Source organism: Lampetra planeri, chromosome 62, assembly GCF_965212315.1.
Source record: "Lampetra planeri chromosome 62, kcLamPlan1.2.h2, whole genome shotgun sequence".
NCBI lineage: Eukaryota > Metazoa > Chordata > Hyperoartia > Petromyzontiformes > Petromyzontidae > Lampetra > Lampetra planeri.
The window spans coordinates 2,843,706-2,866,421 of NC_136168.1; the positions used below are offsets into that span (position 1 = coordinate 2,843,706).

General features: G+C 45.0%; 1 protein-coding gene across 1 annotated transcript; it reads left to right on the plus strand.

Annotated features, from left to right (window-relative positions):
* The first annotated feature begins 1,566 nt into the window (after nt 1-1,566).
* On the plus strand, nt 1,567-21,842 carry RAB18 (RAB18, member RAS oncogene family). The gene is made up of 7 exons (XM_078619281.1): nt 1,567-1,926; nt 9,247-9,302; nt 10,633-10,694; nt 11,455-11,527; nt 14,972-15,090; nt 18,070-18,136; nt 19,814-21,842. The coding sequence occupies exons 1-7, from the start codon at nt 1,859-1,861 to the stop codon at nt 19,996-19,998; spliced, it is 630 nt and encodes a 209-aa protein (XP_078475407.1). The 5' UTR covers nt 1,567-1,858; the 3' UTR covers nt 19,999-21,842.
* Nucleotides 21,843-22,716: the final 874 nt, after the last annotated feature.

Here is a 22,716-nt window from a genome sequence, read left to right on the forward strand (position 1 = left end):
CACACTGAATGACGTCATGTCGTCTAGTCCAACAGTTCACGCCCACGTGCCCGCGTCCGCGTGAGAAATTACGTCACCAGCAATTACGTCACCAGCAATGACGTCACCAGCAATGACGTCACCAGCAATGACGTCACCAGCTATGACGTCACCAGCTATGACGTCACCAGTGGCCCCTGCGCGTAATTCCAATAGCGATTCAACACGTGGTAGTAGTGATTTTGCGACCAATATTCAAGTAGAGAGTTTTTGGGAAAGATCGATTAAATAATGTATTACATTATTTAATACATTATATTAAATAAAATAATACAAATGTAATGTTACGTAAAATAGTATTATACATATTGTTAAATATCGTGCTATTTAATATACTGTACTAGCCAGAGGTGTGGACTCGAGTCATGTGACTTGGACTCGAGTCAGACTCGAGTCATGAATTTGATGACTTGCGACTCGACTTGGACTTGCATAACAATGACTTTGTCCCACCTATGAGATGTGGACTCGAGTCATGTGACTTGGACTCGAGTCAGACTCGAGTCATGAATTTGATGACTTGCGACTCGACTTGGACTTGCATAACAATGACTTTGCCCCACCTCTGGTACTAGCCTTTTTGCTCGTCCAAGAACGGGTGTATTGCAGTAAATCTGAAACTTGCAAGCGAAAAGCAGACGGTGAAGTGATATTAATTGCGTCCATTCGTGTGCAATTTGTAAGGCCGCGATGACACAGACCTATTTCATTTAAAGATTATAATCCCTTGTTCATCATGACGTCGTTTTTACTTCGATGTCTCAACAGCGTTACTGAGATCACGTGACGTGAGGGTTCTTTCTGCCTTTGTAGTGAGGGTTGTAAGTTGACGCCGAGGAGGGGGGAGGAGGCGACTCCCCCCCCCCTCCATGAGGAGTGACGTCACCATTTGGAGGACGTCACCTGTTCATGATTATTAATGAGTGAATTGACGTGGATTGACGTCACGCGCCGGACACACAGACATTCTTGGCTCATTATAGTACTTAATTATCCAATATAGTATTAAATATAATATTATGTATATGTTATAATTTAATATATTATTAAATATATGATTAAATGTTTATCATTTTATGTTATTAAATAATATACTCAATATATTCTAGATTTGAAGTTTTCGTGACTGCAAGGATCCATACTCTTTGGTTCTTTCGGTAAAGTCACGGAGGTGAAGAAAATAATAATAATAAAAACTTTTTTATTTTATTTTTTCACCTACGTGATTTTACCTAAAGAACCAAAGAGTTTCCTCAATATATGATCCTTTAATATATTATTTAAAATATAACTAAATATAATTTTATTTAATACATTATTATTTAATATATTTTTATTTCATAAATGATCTAACCCAGAATGCTCTATTATGGATTCCAAATTCACGATGTTGTTGAGCCATCGGAAGTGCAAAAACAAAAAAACCGACTTCGCACGTGACCGGACGTGACGTATGAGAAATCGCCGACAGGATTTGATTAAAAAAAAACTCCGGGACCGGAAGCCAACACCGACCTGCGCACGTGACCGGACGTGACGCGTCCACGCCACACACACAACTTCCTGTGCGTGGCGCTTTCCCGGCGTGCCGTTCACCGCTCTCCTCTGTTGATCGTCACCGCCCGCGCCGATCGCCTCAAGGGAGGGAAGATACACGGCCGCGCTTCTTCCTCGGCTGCTGCTGCTGCTGTTGTTCCTCCTCTCTCAACCCCACACCCACCTCGCCCTTGAGCGGATCACGGCGATACGGAGTGATTTGAGCGCGAGTTCGGTAACATCGGGCGAGTTGAGGCGTGAGCGCCAGTGAGCGACTTGCGCTATGGAAGAGGACATTCTCACGACGCTCAAGATTCTCATCATCGGAGAGAGCGGCGTTGGCAAGTCCAGGTGAGGTGGTCGTGGTGAGGTGGTCGTGGTGAGGTGGTCGTGGTGAGGTGGTCGTGGTGAGGTGGTCGTGGTGAGGTGGTCGTGGTGAGGTGGTCGTGGTGAGGTGGTCGTGGTGAGGTGGTGGGTGGTTGTTTTGTTGGCCCAGGGCGAGGTCAAATCCTGCTTGCGGCTTGGCTTAGCCCTGTGGTGGTCATTGCAACGCCCGCGGGTCACTGGCGGGGCCCATGGTGGCCTTCAGTGCGGGTCAGAGGTTGCAACCGGGTACCCGATACCCGTACCCTACCCGATACCCGGCTACCCGTACCCGGCCGGGTATCCGTTTTCGACCCTGGTGCGGCCGGGTACGGGTAGGCCGTGAGTCACTGGTGAGTCACCGTTTGTCACTCATTTCGGGTAAGGTACGGGTAGGGAACGGGTACCTGTATCCAGCCGGGTACGTACCCAGCTGGGTACGGGTACCCATTTGCGACCCTGGTGCGGCCGGGTACGGGTAAGGAATCAAAACCCGTTTGCGACCTCTGGTGCGGGTCCCCGACAAGACACAAACAGTGACAACAACAAAAAAACAAAGAGTATAGTGACAACACCTTCCCCAGCATCATCGTCGCCGTGTTGATGTCACACCCCAATGGTTTCGAATGGTGTGGCGGTCCTCACACTGGTGATGTCTTGTCGGTGAAAGTTCCACACCCCCCCTCCCTCTGAAAATTAGTAAAGAACACACTGGCTTTGTTTATTATCCCTCTCTCGGGTCAATAACATGAGTGCTGATTTGTGGGGAAGTCAGCAGCGGTTGCCCTATGGATAGGTTCGCCCCCGCCATGCGAATGTGGAATTTGCTTCAATTGCTCATTCGAGTAAGAAATCACTTTTGACTTTGTTTTTTTAGCTGGGAGCTTAGTTGATACAATCTGCCAGTCATCTCACTTAACCCCGAACACCGGGGTCTGCCCCTTGACCTGTCACCCGGGCATTCTGCACTTCGCGTGGCGGCCTTGGTGAAAATGAAAGTGCGTCTCGCCTGGCAAGATGCCCTGTGGTGACGCCATCGTCACTGTGTGCTTTTGTCGATGTCGCAGCTCGACTCGTAGCGGCGTGTACAGCAGTGTTGTTGGTAAAGGCTTGCGAGTTTGTGACCATTGGTATCTGTAGAGTAAAGATTGCAGGAAGAACTCGTGCCGATGGTACTGATGATGAGAGGTGGCGTCGTCGGCGGCTTATCGAGACATCCGTACACCAGTGGATCGATGACAAAGGTTGAAGAGGATTGTTGTTAGTGGTGTACAGTAGCATCAATCGTAGAAATGCCAAAATTGCCGATAACTGGGATAATGGAAACAACGCCCGTATCAATGACAAGGATAATACATACGACTAGCACTAATATTGACAACTAGTACGCTCCATTTTTCGATTTAAAGCTTTCGTGACTGCAGGGATTCATCTTCTTGGTTCTTTCGGTAAAGTCACGTAGAAGGAAAGTAATAAAGTCACGACGTTTCGGCTACAACGCAAGCAGCCGTCTTCACCTGAAGACGGCTGCTTGCGTTGTAGCCGAAACGTCGTGAGAATTATTTTATTGTGGTTTATTTTTATTATTTTATTACTTCCCTTCTACGTGACTTTACCGAAAGAACCAAGAAGACAGTACGCTCCACTTGTGTCAGTAACAGTCGCAATAAGCAGTAGCAGCAGTGGTAACATTGACAACAAGAATATCAATGACAAGGATGATGTCAACGAATTATAACAATATTCATCACCTGAACATTATATTATTCACAATTGGAACACAAACGCTCACACTAACAGTGATAACGTGATCATTACAATAAGTGGTGTAACAATTGCAACATAATAACTACGTCAAGAAGGATGACCACGTACCATTGCGATTATAACGCAAATGTATGCAGGAAAGCTTCGCTGAGTCTCAAGATTAGTTTTCAGGAGGAGGTCCAACTGCACACTGGGATTTCTGGTCGATTCCATTTGTAAGGATTTATCTTTGTCCGATAGAAACCCGAAGATTATTGGAGAAATGCCCACCTCACTGCATTCGAGGGGGGATGACACTCAAAAGATCGGGGGCAGATTGGTTCACTCTACAAACTCAGTCCAGTGAGTGGACCAAATCTTAAACGGCGTTATAACACTCGAGATGTGTAACAATAAGCATGAAAAACAACAGTGGTTATAGCAAGGTTAGTGGTGACAAAACAAGACGTGGATAAGAGGAATACCAACAACTCTTAACATTCATTAAAACGCTGCTAATGAGTTGTGACGATGATCATACTTCAGTATTTACAATTACTGTATAACAATGGTAACACAGTAACAGGCGAAATAAACCATCAGCTAATATAACAGCAACAAGTATAACCAATAACTGGAAGAATAACGGTAAGAATACCGTAATAAAGATAATGATAACGGATTAATGATGATCACAAGCAGAATAAAAGTTACGAGGATTATGATACCAACAAAAATAACATGGCATAATAACGATAACTACACAGTATATGTAAATAGCATTAACAATGATAATTTGTGGCCATGTCGCTTTTGAAAAATAAGTGAATACCTCGGTGGGCTTTGTCTAGTAGGATGGGGATGGTTTAGTTGTTGTATTTGTTTGTATTATTGGTTCTTTCGGTAAAGTCACGGAAGGGAAATAATAATATAAATATAAAACAATAAAAATTCTCACGACGTTTCGACTGCAACACAAGCAATCGTCATCAGGTGTGAAATCTACAGCAAGACAATTTGTGTTTACAGTCTTAGAGTCCTAAGACATAAGGCTGGTTAGATAAATACATTGTTTAGTTTTATTTGTATGTATTTTTGTAAGTGATTTATTTACATTTCCTACACTTTGCACTTCTATCGTGTTTTCGTATTGTTGGTTATCGTGACGTTTTGACCCGGTGCCCCTCCTGGACATCAGTGAATAGAGCTTTATAGCTTAACGGATTCCTGCTGCAGTATAAATACAGTTTCTGATTCTGACTTGTTCCAAGCAGTACTTGTGTTTATCGACCTCGAAAGGACGATGGGAGGAGAGTCGAGCCCAGGACAAGGAATTGAATTCACACTCTCACTACAACAACAGCAGTAGCAAGAATATGTGTGTTGAACTTCTTTTGCACCTTACATCACCAACCGTGCTAATCAGAGGTGCGGGATAGTAACACAAACAAGGATAGCAGCTTTGGGTGGTCGTCATCCAGCTTTGGATTTTGACCACGACTGATGACAAGATGACGTACAAAATCCATGGCATTTATAATGACGATAACATTACCGGCGAGTGTGTGGCAGGAACTCATCCCCCTGAGTATACAGCCCTGGGCCAGGAGTGAAGGAGACGGCCTGTTTAACTGTACATTTTAGCGTGGGCCAAATTTGATACTCAATTTTTTTTGAACCCATAGAGATGATGGGAGAGTCAATGCCTGACCAGGAATTAAACTAAAAAAATTAGTTTCACCAGGTAAATAAAAATAGCTATATAGCCCTTTTTCAGAAGCGGCCAGGCTATCGTAAAAGATGGCTCGACGATGTGGAAATGTATAGCAGCAGCCAAATATTCTGAACGTTGGTTTCTAAATGTGGAGGGAAAAAGCGGAGGACCTTGAAAGATCCACACGACCGCATGGACAAGGTGCAAACCCGACATACAACAGGCGTCAGCATCATGATCGAACCCATGACCTCCTGTATACCAGGCGAGGTAGTTAACATCTCGCTACAGCGGCGCCCCTCTGACCAGCATGATGAAGTATAGTAAACAAAACCTCTCCATGACCCACATGGCGTAGGAAGGGCCTTGATCCAGGCGATGGAATTAAGCGCGATATGTAAAGTGAAACGTATATAAAACATTATTAATACGCTGTGTGTTAAATTTTGTTTTAAAGCGTTCGTGACTGCGGAGATTCATAATCTTGGTTCTTTCGGTAAAGTCACGTAGAAGGGAAATAATAAAATAATAACATATTACATAATAACATTCTCACGACGTTTCAACTGCAACACAAGCAATCGTCATCAGGTGTGAAATCCACAGCAAGAAAATGTGACTTTTTTCAAAACAATGCTGTGGATTTGACACCTGATGATGATTGCTTGCGTTGCAGTCGAAACGTGAGAATTTTATTGTTTTATATTTTTATTATTTTATTTTTTCCCTTCTACGTGACTTTACCGAAAGAACCAAGAATACGTTGTGTGTTGTTACGAAGTATTTATAGGCAGTCAGTGTTTACCACGATTATGGTGACAGTGTGTTCGGCTCACATGCCTATGCCTGTCAACCTAGCCCCCGTTTAATTTTAGATGCTGGGAGTCATGCAGTGTCTATTGAGGTTGTTTATGAGTCTCATGCGCTCATACAGTTCAGTCTCTCTAAGTTTGGGTTGACTTAACCCAAGTCGTGGATGCGAGTCTTGCGCTTGACAACACACACTCATGACAACGCAGGTGCGCGCAACATGAAGAATCTATCTTCTTGGTTCTTTCGGTAAAGTCACATAGAATGGACGTTTCGGCTACAACACAAGCAGCCGTCCTCAGGTGAAGAATGAAACACCACCAAGCTTGGAGCGTATATTTAAGCTGGGCATACGCTCCAAGCTTGGTGGTGTTTCATTTTTCACCTGAGGACGGCTGCTTGCGTTGTAGCCGAAACGTCGTGAGAATTATTTTTTATTTTTATTATTTTATTATTTCCCTTCTACGTGACTTTACCGAAAGAACCAAGAAGATGAATCCCTGCAGTCACGAAAGCTTTAAATGAAGAATCTAATCTCGATTTAAACCTTTACGTGACTGCAGGGATTCATATTCTTGGTTCTTTCGGTAAAGTCACGTAGAAGGGAAATATTATTATGTATGACTCCGAGCATCTAAAACTTTACCGAAAGAACCAAGAATAAGAATCTAATCCTTAAGCTTGTTTGAGATGCTTTAGTAATGTTAGCACATTTGGCGTACAGGCGTGGCAAGGTGTACAGTAATGATCTTGTTGTTCAGAACAAAAGAAAACTTTGCCAGAAGGATGTGGGTGTTGGGGGTGAGTAGTGTGTCAGTGTATTTTAATCACCGGCATGACTTACTTGGCAAATATATTGAGCCCTGTTGAATCAGTGTCGACGAGGTGTGTTATGCAATCCCTTATTACTCAACCATCGTTGTCGTCGTCATCATCATCGTCTTACTCACTACACAGAGCCGTATTGAATTGAAATGCAATGCCAAGCTGTTGTGCCCAGTGTCATCGTCACACTACCTTCTTCTGACAAGTCGAGATAATTGAAGTATTTTCTGACACAATCAGTCCACCACCTCTCTCACGTCTCACTTGCTGGGTTTCCCAAACATGTGTCTGCCCGTTTACATTTAGGGCAAGCTTGCGGTATGCATGCGTCTGCTAAAAATACCACCACGTGCGATTAGGTGTGTGGAGTGCTGCCAAAGCTGAAGGTATTTAACCTCTAACCTGCAGTCCAATGGGTCTTGACCCACGATGGGTATGTGTCTGTTGGTGGCTCAAAAGCATGCAAGGGGTTTTGACGCCGTTGTGTAAAGTCAAGTCGTCGAGAGGACAGTCACTGGTACTTGTGTACAGTGTCTCTGGAGGGCCTTTTGAGAAGTGCCAGTGCCATGAGTTGACGCGGCGATTTTCGCGTGGATACAGCAATCCGTTCCATGAAGTACCACACAAGCTTCCAATTGCATCATGTTCTGTGACATGCAGGAAGTGACCTTTAACACGCATTTTAAAGTTTACGTTTGATAAGAAGACTGCGTTGAGGTTTGTGCAAAAAAAAAGAAAGTATATTGACCAAAGGTGCACGGCTAGATTAATGCTCGTGATTTCATTGAGAGGCAGAAAGCGGAGCACACGGTATAGAATAAACGCGCTGATTGATGACATTTTTTTAACGGTTATTAAACGTCAGTCTGCTTGGACGGCACCCGTCGCTGGCCGATGGTCAGCAATGATGTCGGAGCGGCATCGCAGGAGCGGAACGTTCACAGGAGGACGCGTGCTGAGGAGGCGGAGCATTGAAATCGGTTCGTGCGCGAGGTGGATTGTTACGTTTCAGGATTGTGAGAGATGGGGATGCCAATCGTGGATTGTGACCCATGGCCGGGCGTGGTGCTGGCCCCCCCGCCCCCTCCTCGTGTGCCACAGTGCCGGCCTTCATAGGTGCTCGCTAACAGCACTTGCCTCAACAGTCTGTTAAGGCTATACGGCTATCGTGCTGTGACGGTTCCACCTGAAGACGGAAGCTTGTGTTGCCTCCGAAACGTCGTGATTTTTATTTTATTTTACTTTTAATCATTTTAATTTTTTACCTACGTGACTTTACCGAAAAAACCTAAGAATATGGGGGGGGGGGGGGGTCTTTGTTTTGTCTTTTGGTAGTTGTGATAGTGGTCTCGGTGGTGACTTATAATGTTTGCAGTTGTAATGAGGGCAGCCAGAGTTAAGCTGACTCGCAGATGGTGCCTCGAAAACACGGCTGGGATGATAGTAGTGGCGGTGGTCGTGGCGATGGTAATTGTGGAAAAGGCAGTTGTGCTTTGACAGCAATCGGAACTTTGATTTAAAGCTTTCGTGACTGCAGGGATTCAAATTCTTGGTTCTTTCGGTAAAGTCACGTAGAAGGGAAACAATAAAATAATAATAACACGTCGTGAGAAGTTTATTGTTTTAAATTTTTATTATTTTATTGTTTCCCTTCTATGTGACTTTACTGAAAGAACCAAGAATAGCAATCAGAACTTTAAAGACAATTTCTATTTTATGTGGACCTGTAAATTGACAAGCAGGAATTGACGCACTGCCCTCTACCGACATCGTGGACTAACAGCAGAGTCTGCAGCGCGGTCCAGATGTTTTGTGACCCCCCTCAAATTGCTGGCGGACCTCTATGCTTTTATTTACCTTTGCCAATTAATTTCTGTTTTCACACCGATTGATATGCAAACACATGAAGTTTTAGAGAATTAAATGGGGGTCACAAGACATCTAGACCACCGTGTACAACTCTTAAGCATGGTGGCCACCCATCGAACAACACTTACGGGCTCAAAAACACACAGATGATTTGCAACGAATTGATTTCCCTACGCTTGGTTCAATATCGGTGTCGTGATTATTGTTTTTAATCGATGCAGTCATTGCATGCCCCGATGCCTCGTTTGTCTGGGGCGTCCTGTCGCAAGCTGCCGTTGTGCGGGGCGATCTCGTGGGTTGACGATGTGCATCACGTGTGAATGTTGTTGTTCTTCTTTTTTCAGCCTGCTCTTGAGGTTTACGGATGACACGTTTGACCCCGAGCTGGCTGCGACGATCGGTAAGGAAATACAAATATTTAAAATCAAGGAAGAAAAACCATGCCTATTCACGGTTACCGCAACACTTTCTCATACGCTTTTGCCCTCGGATGTATTTAATTCGAGATAACAACAGTGTGTTTTAAGACTGGTTCTCAACCGAGGGTACGTGGACCCCTGGCCGTACGTGGGGTGGTTTATAAATGTGTATCGCCATTATTAAAGCGCTACGTGAAAGTTAGCCTGCTACTACGCCGATAGGTCAACAGGGGGCAGATGGGAGACTTAGCAGGTTGAGTGGCAGTTAAGCCAAGGTCACCCCCCCCCCCCCCCGGTTATCTCGTAACCAGAGGGGTGTACCCCGGCTAGGGGCGGAGTGAGCCCCGACGACTCGTGTATTAAAGCCGGTCCTCTCAACGGGACCGGCAGTTGTCGCCCACTCGAAGAACTGAAGACATCTCAAGCCCATGGGGGAAAAGGACACGCTAGCCGGATATCGGGTGGAAGGGGCCTTACCCCTTTGTGTCAGCGACAACTGTTATCGCGTTTATTGTTAATAAACGTGCAGCCTCTAAGAGAAAGTCTCCTACAAGTTTGTACCCACTACAAATGTGTGAAATTATATCATACATGAGAATCATTGGTGAATTAATCACGTTGTATGAATATTCCAATATAAAATAACTACGGCAAGTATTTAATCCTTACGGTAACCTTGAACGACATAAATGATCTTTCTAAACTCATTGACCGTAAACAATGTGGTTTGCAAGAGTAACCAGCGAGCGTGAACAAATTACGTGAAGCGTGCAGAGCGTCCGTTAATTTATTTTTAATTCGCTTGCAGTTACTTAGCTAAGTTAAGATATACCTGACGAAATGGATGATTGGTTCAAATATTGACGTTCATTAGTCGTACATTTATTTTTCAGAACCACGTTGGGTCGGGCAAAGGGGGGGCGGGGTGGTGGTTACTCGGTTGAAACAAAATTCAACAAGTCGCCATAAAAAGGTTGAGAAACCACTGTGTTAGGATATACAACGAGATGACATCATGGAATGACATCACGTGAATGGCATCATCGGGAAGGGGAGGTGGTGGGCACCATGACAACCATAATGTGGCTGCCAAGGATCTCGTTGCTTTCAGCGCCGTTTTTAATTGCCACGTTTTGGCCCCCACACCCTTTGATCACTTTGGCTGATTTAGTTGTCTGCATTTGGCTCGGGCATTCAAGCCATTACTTAGAAACCCCCGAGACAAAGCCTTTGTCAGTGCAGACGTTGTGTTTTGTTCTGTGGGGTTGGGGGGGGGGTACGCAGTGTTTTGTGGGTCTTTTTTTCTTCCAGGTGTTGATTTCAAAGTGAAGACAATCGCTGTGGATGGAAACAAAGCAAAGCTCGCTATTTGGGTGAGTAGCCAGAGCGTTCGCTCGGCTCGTTGTCGCACGCCATCCACTTGTGGAAATTAAGGGTTGTTTTCTGTTCACGTTCAAGCGTTGTGCTGTGCAGGCAATTCAGTAATATCGTAGGTGATGCTACTGCACCGGTGTTAATGGTCGTTGCTGTTTCGCTCTCGACGCATGATTGTTTTCAGATTGTACCGCATGTTCATTTGGACGTGATGCCTTTCGATTCCATGTGCTGGTAGCTTCTTCAAGGACCTGAATAAAGTTGGTGGTGAGATTGAACAGTTCCTAACCAATCTCCCAGGACGTGGAACAGAATGTCAAGACATCGTGCCAAACGATGGCACGATGTCTTGACATGCAACCCAAAAACAAATCAGAGAGCGATACTACTTAATATACTGCTTGCTGCTGGAACAGCAATAAGGTACACTGTCGTTGTTTTGCATATTAAAAAAAAACTGGTCCGAGTGGCCATTATGTTGCATTGCAAATATTCTTTGTCTTGCAGGCTAGTCTCCTTTATCCCGGACATGTTACACATTTGTAGAGCTCAAATGTACTTTTAATCGGGTGAAACCACATGGCAAGATCACCTCCTACTGGCAGATTACATTCATCTGTGAAACCGTAGTGGCCTTTGCGATTAGCCTCGCGCGATTAAGAAGGGTCGAATATGAAATGTAAAAAAAAGCGGTGACGGTGCAGCCTTGTTTTTGCAATAGCTTGCTTTCGCGCGGCACTTTGAATTTCTCCCGCACAGGACACGGCTGGCCAAGAGCGCTTTCGCACCCTGACGCCGAGCTACTACAGAGGAGCGCAGGGGGTGATTCTCGGTGAGTCCGTGCTTCCGTGCTACACAATGTGTGTGGGCAAAGTGAGTCTGCAAGAATTCGGCCCTTTTTTATCGTTCGACCAGCCGGATGAAGGTCCCCTCACCCCTTGCCCTGCGGTTCGTGGTGGTGATTTTGATCAAATCGAACCGTGCTGCTCAATACGGTTATCTGAAGATGGACACCGTAAACGTGGGTGCAAAGTACAGTACGACACTTTATTTTGCTGCTGCGCGCCCCATTGGCCGAATGCATGTATGTTGCACTTTTTTCGCACCGTACGTAGCCAACCTTGCTAATTGGAGGTGACGGTGTGTGTATTTATGTTGAACTTCTTTCGTACCACATGTACCAAAAAAACATGCTCCTCGGAGTTGCTGCCCTCAGTGTCATTCAGTAGCAGCCTTGTATACAGCGATCTCTGGGTATAAACTATCTTGTCAAGTAGCTATAAACCATCGCGCAAACTCCCGTCATCCTAACAGCAGCGGCTTTTGGCTATACTATTTGGTTCTCGTAGGTGAAAAATATAAAATATAAAAATAAATAAAAGTAAATTAAATCACGACGTTTCAATTGCAACACAAGCAATCATCAGGTGTGAACCACAGTAATAATTATTTTTTACTGAAGTGGCTTTTGGCTAGCCATCGAACAAAGACGGTCACCGCATTGCGCTGCGCTTTCAGATGCGCTTCTGCGGCCGTCTGGAACGTTCTTCCTTCTGATATTAGGAAGCCACTGGAGCTATGCACTCTGCAATCTAAATTGACAAACTCATCTCTTTAGAGCTACTTTTTAAATCCTTTATATTAAGTTCACTTGCTTGCTTGCTTGCACGCTTATGACCGTGCAAATCTTTCGGTCGTTTTTTAACCCACTTCCCGTGATCCAATCGAGCTGACATTTTGCACTCACTCGTTGTGCGTGACAATTTATTTTCATGAAAACAATATTCCTAAATTTTCAACATTTTATGGAAAAAAAATGTATATTTAATTACCAATTGCTTAATGGTGGCAGGCAATCATCTGACCCATAGGTGGCAGCCATCTCAAGCCAGAGGACGAGAGGACTCTAGCCGCCACGCATATAAAGGATTTATAGTGAAATTAATTTTTTTGTCCTGCCCCCACACCTCCGATGAGCACCGTTGGCTACGAATGGTTGCGGGAAAAGTTGCACATACAACCTAGACGGTTGCCCATCCAGGTGCCATCCATACCAATACCCAGCTTAGCTCCTGAGATCTGATGAGATTGGGCACATTCCTAGTGATTTGGTGATAATCTTTGGTTAAGGAACACGCAAGCTTAAAAAAAAAACAGCTCTTGTAGCTACGCGGGCTAAACTGAATGAGTTTGGGAACATCAACAATGGTTATGTTATGGATCATAGCCTCAGATGGAGAAGAGGTGGCATCCCATTGCTTATGGCATGCCACATGTGGCGAGATGTTACGACCTCGCCTGGTATGCGGGAAGTTGTGGGTTTGATCCCGACCCTGACTCCTGCTGCATATTTGGAGTTTGCGTGTTCTCCCCGTGGTCGCGTTGATTTTTCTCTCCGGGTCCTGCGGTTTCTCCCTCCTCAATTAGAAATATGCGTTTTAGAGTATTTGCCTGCGATACATGTACACGTGAAAAGCCACTTCCGTGAGCTATCATTTGCAGCCAGGTCGCTTCTGAAAAAGAGCTATATAGATCCGTGGGCCTTACCTGGTCAAATAAAAAGTCGTTTTAAATAGTTGAATACATTTCCTGGTCAGGCATTGACTCTACCATCATCCCTATGGGATCGAACAACTTGAGTTTCTGATTTGGCCCATGTCAACGTGTGCCGTCAAACAGACTCCGTCGCCTTCACTACTGGCCCAGGGCTGTACACACGGGGGGATAAGCACTTCCCAACCTCTTGTCGTTATTGTTATCCTCGTTATATATGCCATGGATGTTGAACGTGCTCTTGTCATCGGTCATGGTCAATCCACTGCTGGATGACGGCCACCCAAAACTGCCATCGTTGTTTGCGTTACTATCCCGCGCCTCCGATTAGCACGGTTTGGCGACGTACGGTGCGAAAGAAGTTCAACATACACATTCTTGCTGCTGCTGTTGTCGTTGTTGTAGTAAGGGTGTGAATTCCATTACCCGGTGAATAACAAATAGTTTAGTTTACTTACATGAGCAAGGAGACGTACTGACTTTCGAGTTGTGGTTTGACTACAGAGCAAACATGTATTGCCACGTTATGTGTATGATCGGCTCGTATGTGCGCGGTACATGCATCTGCGAATGTTTACGTTGGGGTCGTGTTCCAACCGTTATGGGTATTATTAATCGGTAAAACTGAAACGGACCTTTGTTCTAAATACATTCCTGAAGCAGTGTAAAGCAATGGCAGCTTGTACTGTTAGGAACCTCCTGGTTACACCAGCCCACAGGGGATTATTGTGTCCGTCCGTCCGTCGTGCAGGGAGGGGCTGGGTGGGGAGGGTGGGGCTGGGTGGGGAGGGGCTGGTCACCCCGTGGTGCCCTTATAAAACGTTTAACTTACTCACGCCGGCTTGTGCCCGCCCTCACAGTCGGGCATATTTGCGGAATACACCACGCCGCCGTTGACCCTGGCCATTGACCGAGCAACCCAACGTTCCTACCAGCTCCCTCTGCAGGAATGTGTTAAATTACGGTGGTGAAATGTTGGTGTTTGTTTAGAAGGGAACACGACTAAATATTCCTTTGGAACGATGTGTTTTGCCCGCAGAAGAGTGTGCATGCACACGTCCAAGTCACAACTTCAATCTGTAATCAAAAACAAAAGTGCCTCTGTCCTCTAAACAAGCAACAACCTCGTACTCATTTGAGGGTGTTGCATTGAGTTAGTGGTGGGAATTCCACATTCCATTGTTGGGGGGAGGTCTGAGCTTTAATATTCCATCATCATCATGATCATCCAAGACCTCTCCACTGCTGGATGGAGGCTTAGAAGCGTCGCAATCTCTCGCAGTCCTGTGATGTAGCAATCGCGTAGCACTTGCACGCGAGCTGGTTTCCTCGGGGCGGTTATGACTCGTTAAATGCATAATATATACGTGTACCCGTTTTTCAGATTAATCGGGGGCATAATTAGATATGTGACCACATCGTCCCAGTTGTGTCCACGTGGTGTTGTGCAATCGGCAAATGACATTGCGCAGTCACAATTAAATTGCAGGAGTGCTGACGATAGTGGTGGTGGCGGTGGCGGCGAAGTCATATTGTTGTTTTCTCAGTAGTGGTGGTGGTGCTTGTTGTGCTGCTGCTGCTGCATTTGTGGTGAAGGTGGTGTTTGGGAAATGCCTTAACCGTGCCCTCCAGCCATGCACCCCGCCCGCTATGCAGCGAGCATCGTGGTAGAATGCACCGACCAAAGGGCATTTCTCTTACGTGCCCCTCGTGTTTTTGGCAGTGTACGATGTGACCAAGCGAGACACCTTCTTGAAGCTGGAGAACTGGCTGAGCGAGCTTGAGACGTACACCACACGCAGCGACATCGTCAAGATGCTGGTGGGAAACAAAATTGACAAGGTGAGCCTTGCACATCTCCCCACCTCTGTGTGGTTCACATTCCACGAGGACCCAAGTCAGTAGAACATAAAATCAATCATTTGGTGTTTGCACTATTCGTAAAAGAGCAAGTTGTCCTTCCCCCGCACCTCCGATTAGCACGGTTAGCTACGTACGAGAGAAGTTCAACATACGTATGAGTGGGTCTCTGGTTCTATATTAGTCTCTGGATCTATCTGGGTGTCTATGGGTCTCTGTGGTTCTATTTGAGTCTCGGAATCTCTTTGGGTGTCTGTGTGTCTCTGGTTCGAGTCGAGTCTTGATCTCTGTGGGTCTCTGAGTCTTTTCCTTCTGATATTAGGAAGCCACTGGAGCTATGTACTTTTAAATCATCTAGATTTAAAATTAATTTCTTGAACAGCCTTTTGTATTTATCTATTTGTCCTCCGATGAGCACTGTTTGCTATGTACGGTGCGAAAGAAGTTCAACATAATTCTAGATTTGAAGCTTTCGTGACTGCAAGGATTCATACTCTTTGGTTTTATCGGTAAAGTCACGTAGGTTAAAAATAAAATGAAATTAAATCACGACGTTTCGGAGGCAACACAAGCTTCCGTCTTCAGGTAGTCGCTGTAGTACTAGTACTGCTGTAGTACTAGTACTACAGCAGTAGTAGTACTAGTACTGCTGTAGTACTAGTACTACAGCAGGACTAGTACTACAGCGACTTTGGCCGTAACGGTCACTGTAGTACTCCAGCTACTTTGGCTGTAACGGTTCCACCTGAAGACGGAAAGCTTGTGTTGCCTCCGAAACGTCGTGATTTAATTTAGTTGTTTTCATTTATTTTATTTTTTACCTACGTGACTTTACCGAAAAAACCAAAGAACAAGTTCAACATACACACATGCTACCATCACGAAGGCACGCAATGTTCAACAGGCATGGTGTGCAGTGGTTTTGCAGTAAGGGGCAATGTTGCTACGTGATTATCCCAGTGGAGTACTTTGTGCGTGCACTTTAAATTTTGGCCAAGGCAGACCGTGACGCCCCAGCACACAATGGGCTTACTCTTTGCGAATGACGTCACAGGATTCTTTTTTAAAGATGGAAAATACACACCCACAGTATTAATCGGTATCAACATAGGGTAAGGTTTCCCGGCTAAAATGAATACTCTCATAGCACAACAAGTTAATGCTAAATTTAGATTTAAAGCTTTCGTGACTGCAGGGATTCATATTCTTGGTTCTTTCGGTAAGAAAAAAACGCCACTTTTTTCAAATTTTCTTGCTCTGGATTTCACACCTGATGATGATTGCTTGTGTTGCAGTCGAAACGTCGTGATAATTTTATTGTTTAATATTTTTATTATTTTATTGTTTCCCTTCTACGTGACTTTACCGAAAGAACCAAGAATAAGTTAACGCTAGCTAAATAAAAAAATATATGAGCACACTAACTGCCTGCTTGTTTGCAAGCGTTCCACGGGACAATGTTTCGTTTGGCCTCGTTAACTGTGCTGGGAAAATATTGTGAGCATTAAGATTGGATAATGAAACAGTTGTTGGCAGCTGTGGGATGTTGTTACGTCACGCAGGAAACGAAAGGGAACAAAAATAAATGAAATGTTGCATTGAAACGGCGAACCTGCAGATGTAGTTGCGTTTCCTGTGTACGTTTTTTGCACACGCATGCACTTCATCACAGGAACGTGACCAACAGCCATGGATCACGGCGTATGCATGTGCGCGGCGTACTCTGCGCCTGAGTAAAAGAATAGTCCCCTGGGGAGTTGGCCTTGATGCTGTGCCCAACAAATTAGCTCGCTCTATACCATGTGCGCATGACTTCATCTTTAATTTTTTTAAATCTCTAAGCGGTATTGGAGACGATACAAAGCGTGGATGAACATGTCACGGTTTAGCGGCCAGGCACGGGTTTCATCCCTGGCGACGTAGAGATCCGTTTCAGCAGTCGACGGCTGCAGTGGAGTAATCTTTTTACTTGTACGGAAAGTACAGAAAAGCGCACGAACAAAGCAACTCAAATGCTTAAACACAGTACGAAGCAAGTATGGGGAATCGAATTTTGATTTAAAGCTTTCGTGACTGCAGGGATTCATCTTCTTGGTTCTTTCTGTAAAGTCACGTAGAAGGGAAATAATAAAATAATAAAAATAAAACATAATAAAATAAATCGATCTTGCGTTGAATTGTCGTATTGTGAAAATGTATCTTTTATCGTAGAAAAAAAAACCCAGTGCCGACTGTTAGAGATCGTAGGCAGCCAGCTTCAACGGAGGCTTTTATTTACATTTGCAGTCCCAAACTTGTCAAAAAAATTAACCTTGGCAAAGGCTCCTCCAAGTCGACCTCGCAGTGCCCCTTCTTCAGAGCATTGCCCCAAGTGGTTTCTAACCTTTCTGACTTAAAACTTTCGTGACTGCAGTAATTAATTTTTCTTTGGTTCTTTCGGTAAAGTCACGTAGATAGAAAATTAAATTTACAAAAAGAATACAAATAAAAAATAATAAACCAAAACTCCACGACCTTTCGATCGCAACACAAGCGGTCGTCATCAGGCGACGACGACCGCTTGTGGTTGCGATTGAAGCGTCGTGAGTTTTTGTTTTCTTATGATTTTTTACGATTTTCATTCAATTTATTTTCTATCTACGTGACTTTACCGAAATAACCAAAGAATATGTATAACCTTTCCTTCATCGTCTTGGTTCTTTCGGTAAAGTCACGTAGAAGGGAAGTAATAAAATAAAAATAAAAAAAACATAATAAAGTAATTATTATATAATATTAATATATTATTTTATTATGTTTTATTTTTATTATTTTATTACTTCCCTTCTACGTGACTTTACCGAAAGAACCAAGAAGATGAATCCCTGCAGTCACGAAAGCTTTAAATCGAAATTTAACCTTTCCTTCATTTGCTCGGTTGTTTAATTTGTGCCCGCTGCCACTTCCTGATTGTGCTTGCAGGACGGGAGAGTTCTGGACCGGACAGAAGGTTTGAAGTTTGCCAGGAAACATTCCATGCTGTTCATCGGTAAGTCTATCTGTGCGCGCACGCACGCATGCTTACTTTCTTCTTAGGATTATAAGACGCATTGTTTTTTTCCCCCCTGTATCTTAAAGCATCGGATAATCTTGGAAGTTCTAGATTTGAAACTTTCGTGACTGCAAGGATTCATACTCTTAGGTTTTTTCGGTAAAGTCACGTAGGTAAAAAATTTAATTAAAAGTTAATAAAAGTAATAATAGAAATAAAATAATAAATCACGACGTTTCGGAGGCAACTGCATGGATGCAGTAATTTTAGCTGTGACGGTCCCACCTGATGACGGAGACTTGTGTTGCCTCCGAAACGTCGTGATTTATTATTTTATTTTATTTCCATTATTACTTTTATTAACTTTTAATTTTATTTTTTACCTACGTGACTTTACCGAAAAAACCTAAGAGTATGAATCTTGGAAGGTGTGTGTGACTAGATTCGTATAACTTTATTGACACCAGGCACAAGTATGGGGTGCATCTAACTTTCGGGAGCATAGTATAATCTTTAGAATGCAGTGCAGTAGTTGTCAGCAGCTTACACATCTACTTCCGCTTTTATCTAAGTCCCTATGAACCAGAATCAAATTGACACATTCTGACACTGTTAAATAATGCATGTGATAAGGTTGAAAGAAATATATGTATTACCACCTTTTTTAAAGGACGAATAACACAGTGTTACTGTATTGGATTTACCCTTAAGACAATGTGGTAAACACTTTCTTTTACAGTAAAACCTTGCATTTCGAGCATAATTCGTTCCGGAAACGTGCTCGTATATCAAAGCTCTCGTATATCAGTTGTGACCACGTGACGCTCGGCAGACAAAGCGTATACACGTACTGCTCGTATTGCAAGACCTCGCTCGTTTATCAAATTAATATTTACTTAAAATTTTGCTCGTCTTGCAAAAACACTCGCAGAGACCAAGTTACTCGCAATCCAAGGTTTTACTGTATTTAACCAGATTAGAGGTCTTTGCTATTTTATTTTTTAGCACCGCAAACTAGCTTTATCGTATTTAAAACTTCCAACCATTTTGTCAATCCATACCTGTGGACGTGAAAGAACCTGTGATGTTATTTAAAATGAGTTTGACATCTGTGACGGTATCACTGTCCAGATTTCCCCTAAGAAAAATAAAATCACCCACAAATCACTTACATTTTACCCCTCCTGGCAGACAAGATCAGTCTGTAAAGCAAAGTTCCTTCGTGATAGTATTTGTGTGATAAGAGTGGCAAGAGTGCAAATAATCATGTGTCCTGTTTTTGTTGCACAGCGCTTGAATCCTGTGTGTGTGGGAGGGGTGGTGCAGCGGTTAGCGCACCGCGCTACGAACTGGGCAGACACGAGTTCTATTCCCGTTTACGACCAACACCGGTGACGATTATCTGAACCGGTCCCGGGCCTCCCCGAGGTCGACTCGGCCTCAAATGAGTACCTGGTGCTGTGTGTAAAACATCGCCACTCGGGAGACAAAGTCAGCCAGGCGTGGTATTGGCCACCAACACCCCCCCTCGTGTGCCGTGCCGGCCTTCATAGGTGCTGCTCGCTTAACCGCACTTGCCCCTAACAGTCTATTAAAGTCTACACGGCGGGGGACCTTTGTGTGTGTGTGTGTGCGCGTGTTCCACCACCGCGTGCGTGCGTGCACGCTGCTCAGAGGCGAGCGCTAAGACGCGAGACGGAGTGCAGTGCGCCTTCGAAGAGCTGGTGGAGAAGATCATCCAGACGCCCGGCCTGTGGGAGAGCGAGGGTCAGGGCCAAAGCCGCTCCGGCGTGCAGCTTGGGAGAGACGAGGCGACGCCGGGCGCCGGGAGCTGTGGGGGCTACTGCTCCCTCGCCTGAGCGTCGCGCAAAGTCCTTCGCGCCTTTTCGTCCCACGCCCCCAAAGCTCTCCGAACGCACAAAGCACGACGACTACGGCGGCGGCGGCGGCGGCACGCACTCCAGCCAAGTCTGAGCCGGGCTGACCGTTCATTCAACGCCCAGCTCTTCCCCGCTCCTCTCCCCACCCCGCACACACACACACCGACAGCAACCACCACTAAGTGGCGGTGACGTCGCAACGGCGCTTGTGCCAGGCTACGTGCGCACACACACACACCACACACACACCCACGGCGCTTGCTTAGTCACAGCGAGTGCCCACAGGGAGATTAGTTCGCTCGCTCAAGCTTTTGAAAAAACAGAGGTACAAATGTGTACCGCCTTGTAATTTAGCGAAGGGCTTCCGTTAGAATGAGCTCAGCCGCCCCCCTCCCCCACTCGAGAGAGTATAATCTTACAAACAGGAAAACTTGTATTCAACCCAAACTCTGGTTCAATTACGATTGCAAATTGTGTCATCTGTACTCAATTCCGATCGCCATCGTTGCTTGAGTTAACGAGGCTGCTGTAATTGTTCACTGTAATTGACCCCAGGTCTGATTCGACCTCTTTCACTTCGACCTCCCCTCTGTCCTCCTGTGTGTGGCAGTCCGCTGCTTTCGTCTCTTTGGGTTATGTATCTGTCGTGTATTTGTTGCTCTTGTTATTTCTCTCGTGTTTTCGCCATCAGTTTGATTGAAAAAATAAATAAGTCCTCTTTCACGAGGTTCATATCATGTCGGGACGATTTATTTGGCACTGCTGAGATCCTGGTGTTGAATCTGGACGGTTAAAAACGGAGTTATCAAATTTAGTGGGTTGATGGGTCTGAGCCAAGTCACAAAATGTGACTGGACTGAGACCACAAAAGTAATTACATTTGCATTTTCACTAAATTGGACAGACCATATAAAAAATTTAAAACAATATCCGTTTACCGGATGTGTGGTGAACTTTGCTGGGCATACAAAGGGTGTGATGGATAAAGGAGGCCTATTGAAGTGACTTCAGAAGTAGTTCTCCGACATCCTCTTCTGAGGCCTTCCTCTGACGGGACAGTGTTTAAGCTGCTTGCCGGCTGGCAAGAATTTCCAACGGGAAATGAATTTGTCATTTTGACAATGAAAAAAAAAATGTACCATTTAAAAAATATATATCTTAAGTAAATAAATACGTGTAAAAATGTACGGGGAGACGGATGCTTTTTTTTTTTACACGATTCTCACTTGAGTCGAGCAAGCGCTTAACATGCAATATTAGCTCGTGTGGGAAAAACAATTATAAACTAACACTTTCCCGTCCTGCTTTGCGATGCCGTTCAGTGTCGGGTCACCGCAGCGGTTTTCTTTCGACGTTTCGGGGAGCGCGACGTTCGTTCCACCCACGGTGATGCGAACCTTCACCGACGCTGTCGATCCTGCGATGCATGCCGAGCATGTGAAGTCGGGAGAAATGTATTTTCAAGCACACTTTTATTTTACCGGGCAACGCGGCATCACGACGTAGTGGTTCACACCCGTCAATGCGGAGATTGCACACCTACGGAAAGGATCATTGTCTCGTTCAGCTTTTGTCAAGCTCTCACTATATTGTTCACGCATTTGTACATTGTTCTTAGCTGCTTGAGCCCGTTGTGGGTTGACGCCGTCTTTATATAACCCTATCGCGCCTTTTGAAAGTCGCTTGAGAACTCGACTGTTATAATGTTACCCTCGGCCACTGTTCTCTTACTGAAGGTATTACACGTTGTGCAGTCCATAATAATCCCTTTTGAAATTGGACCGGTACAAATGTATGAATAAAAGAGTTAAATATTGGAAGCACTTTTCTGTTCCTCCCCCTTCCCTCCAAGCCGTTTTGTCTTTTGATTTTAGAAAACTGCATGTCTCATCGAGTCCCGTTTATTAACTACTAATAATGTTAAGTATGAATCATGGGACTCTTGAGTATGAATGCACTCGTGGCCACGGGAGGTAATGACAGGGCAGTTGTGAGTGTGAAGGGACTGGTGGCCACGGGAGGTAATGACAGGGGAGTCGGTAGTGAGTGTGAAGGGACTAGTGGCCACGGGAGGTAATGACAGGGGAGTCAGTTGTGAGTGCGAAGGGACTGGTGGCCACGGGAGGTAATGACGGGAGTCAGTTGTGAGTGCGAAGGGACTGGTGGCTATTGGAGGTAATGACAGGGGAGTCAGCCTGCAGTGCGAAGGGACTGGTGGCCATGGGAGGTAATGACAGGGGAGTCAGTTGTGAGTGCGAAGGGACTGGTGGCCACGGGAGGTAATGACGGGAGTCAGCCTGCAATGCGAAGGGACTAGTGACCATGGGAGGTAATGACAGGGAAGTCAGCCTGCAGTGCGAATGCACTAGTGGCCACGGGAGGTAATGACAGGGCAGTTGTGAGTGCGAAGGGGCTGGTGGCCATGGGAGGTGGCCACGGGAGGTAATGACAGGAGTCAGTAGTGAGTGTGAAGGGACTAGTGGCCACGGGAGGTAATGACAGGGGAGTCAGTTGTGAGTGTGAAGGGACCGATGGCCAGAGGTGGGACAAAGTCATTGTTATGCAAGTCCAAGTCGAGTCGCAAGTCATCAAATTCATGACTCGAGTCTGACTCGAGTCCAAGTCACATGACTCGAGTCCACATCTCATAGGTGGGACAAAGTCATTGTTATGCAAGTCCAAGTCGAGTCGCAAGTC

Excerpts from the sequence above, each read along its gene's own strand:
- RAB18 (XM_078619281.1), top strand. The coding sequence starts at position 1,859 with ATGGAAGAGGACATTCTCACGACGCTCAAGATTCTCATCATCGGAGAG. Across the intron at positions 1,927-9,246 it reads AGCGGCGTTGGCAAGTCCAG|CCTGCTCTTGAGGTTTACGG; the intron begins GTGAGGTGGTCG and ends TTCTTTTTTCAG. Across the intron at positions 10,695-11,454 it reads AAGCAAAGCTCGCTATTTGG|GACACGGCTGGCCAAGAGCG; the intron begins GTGAGTAGCCAG and ends TCTCCCGCACAG.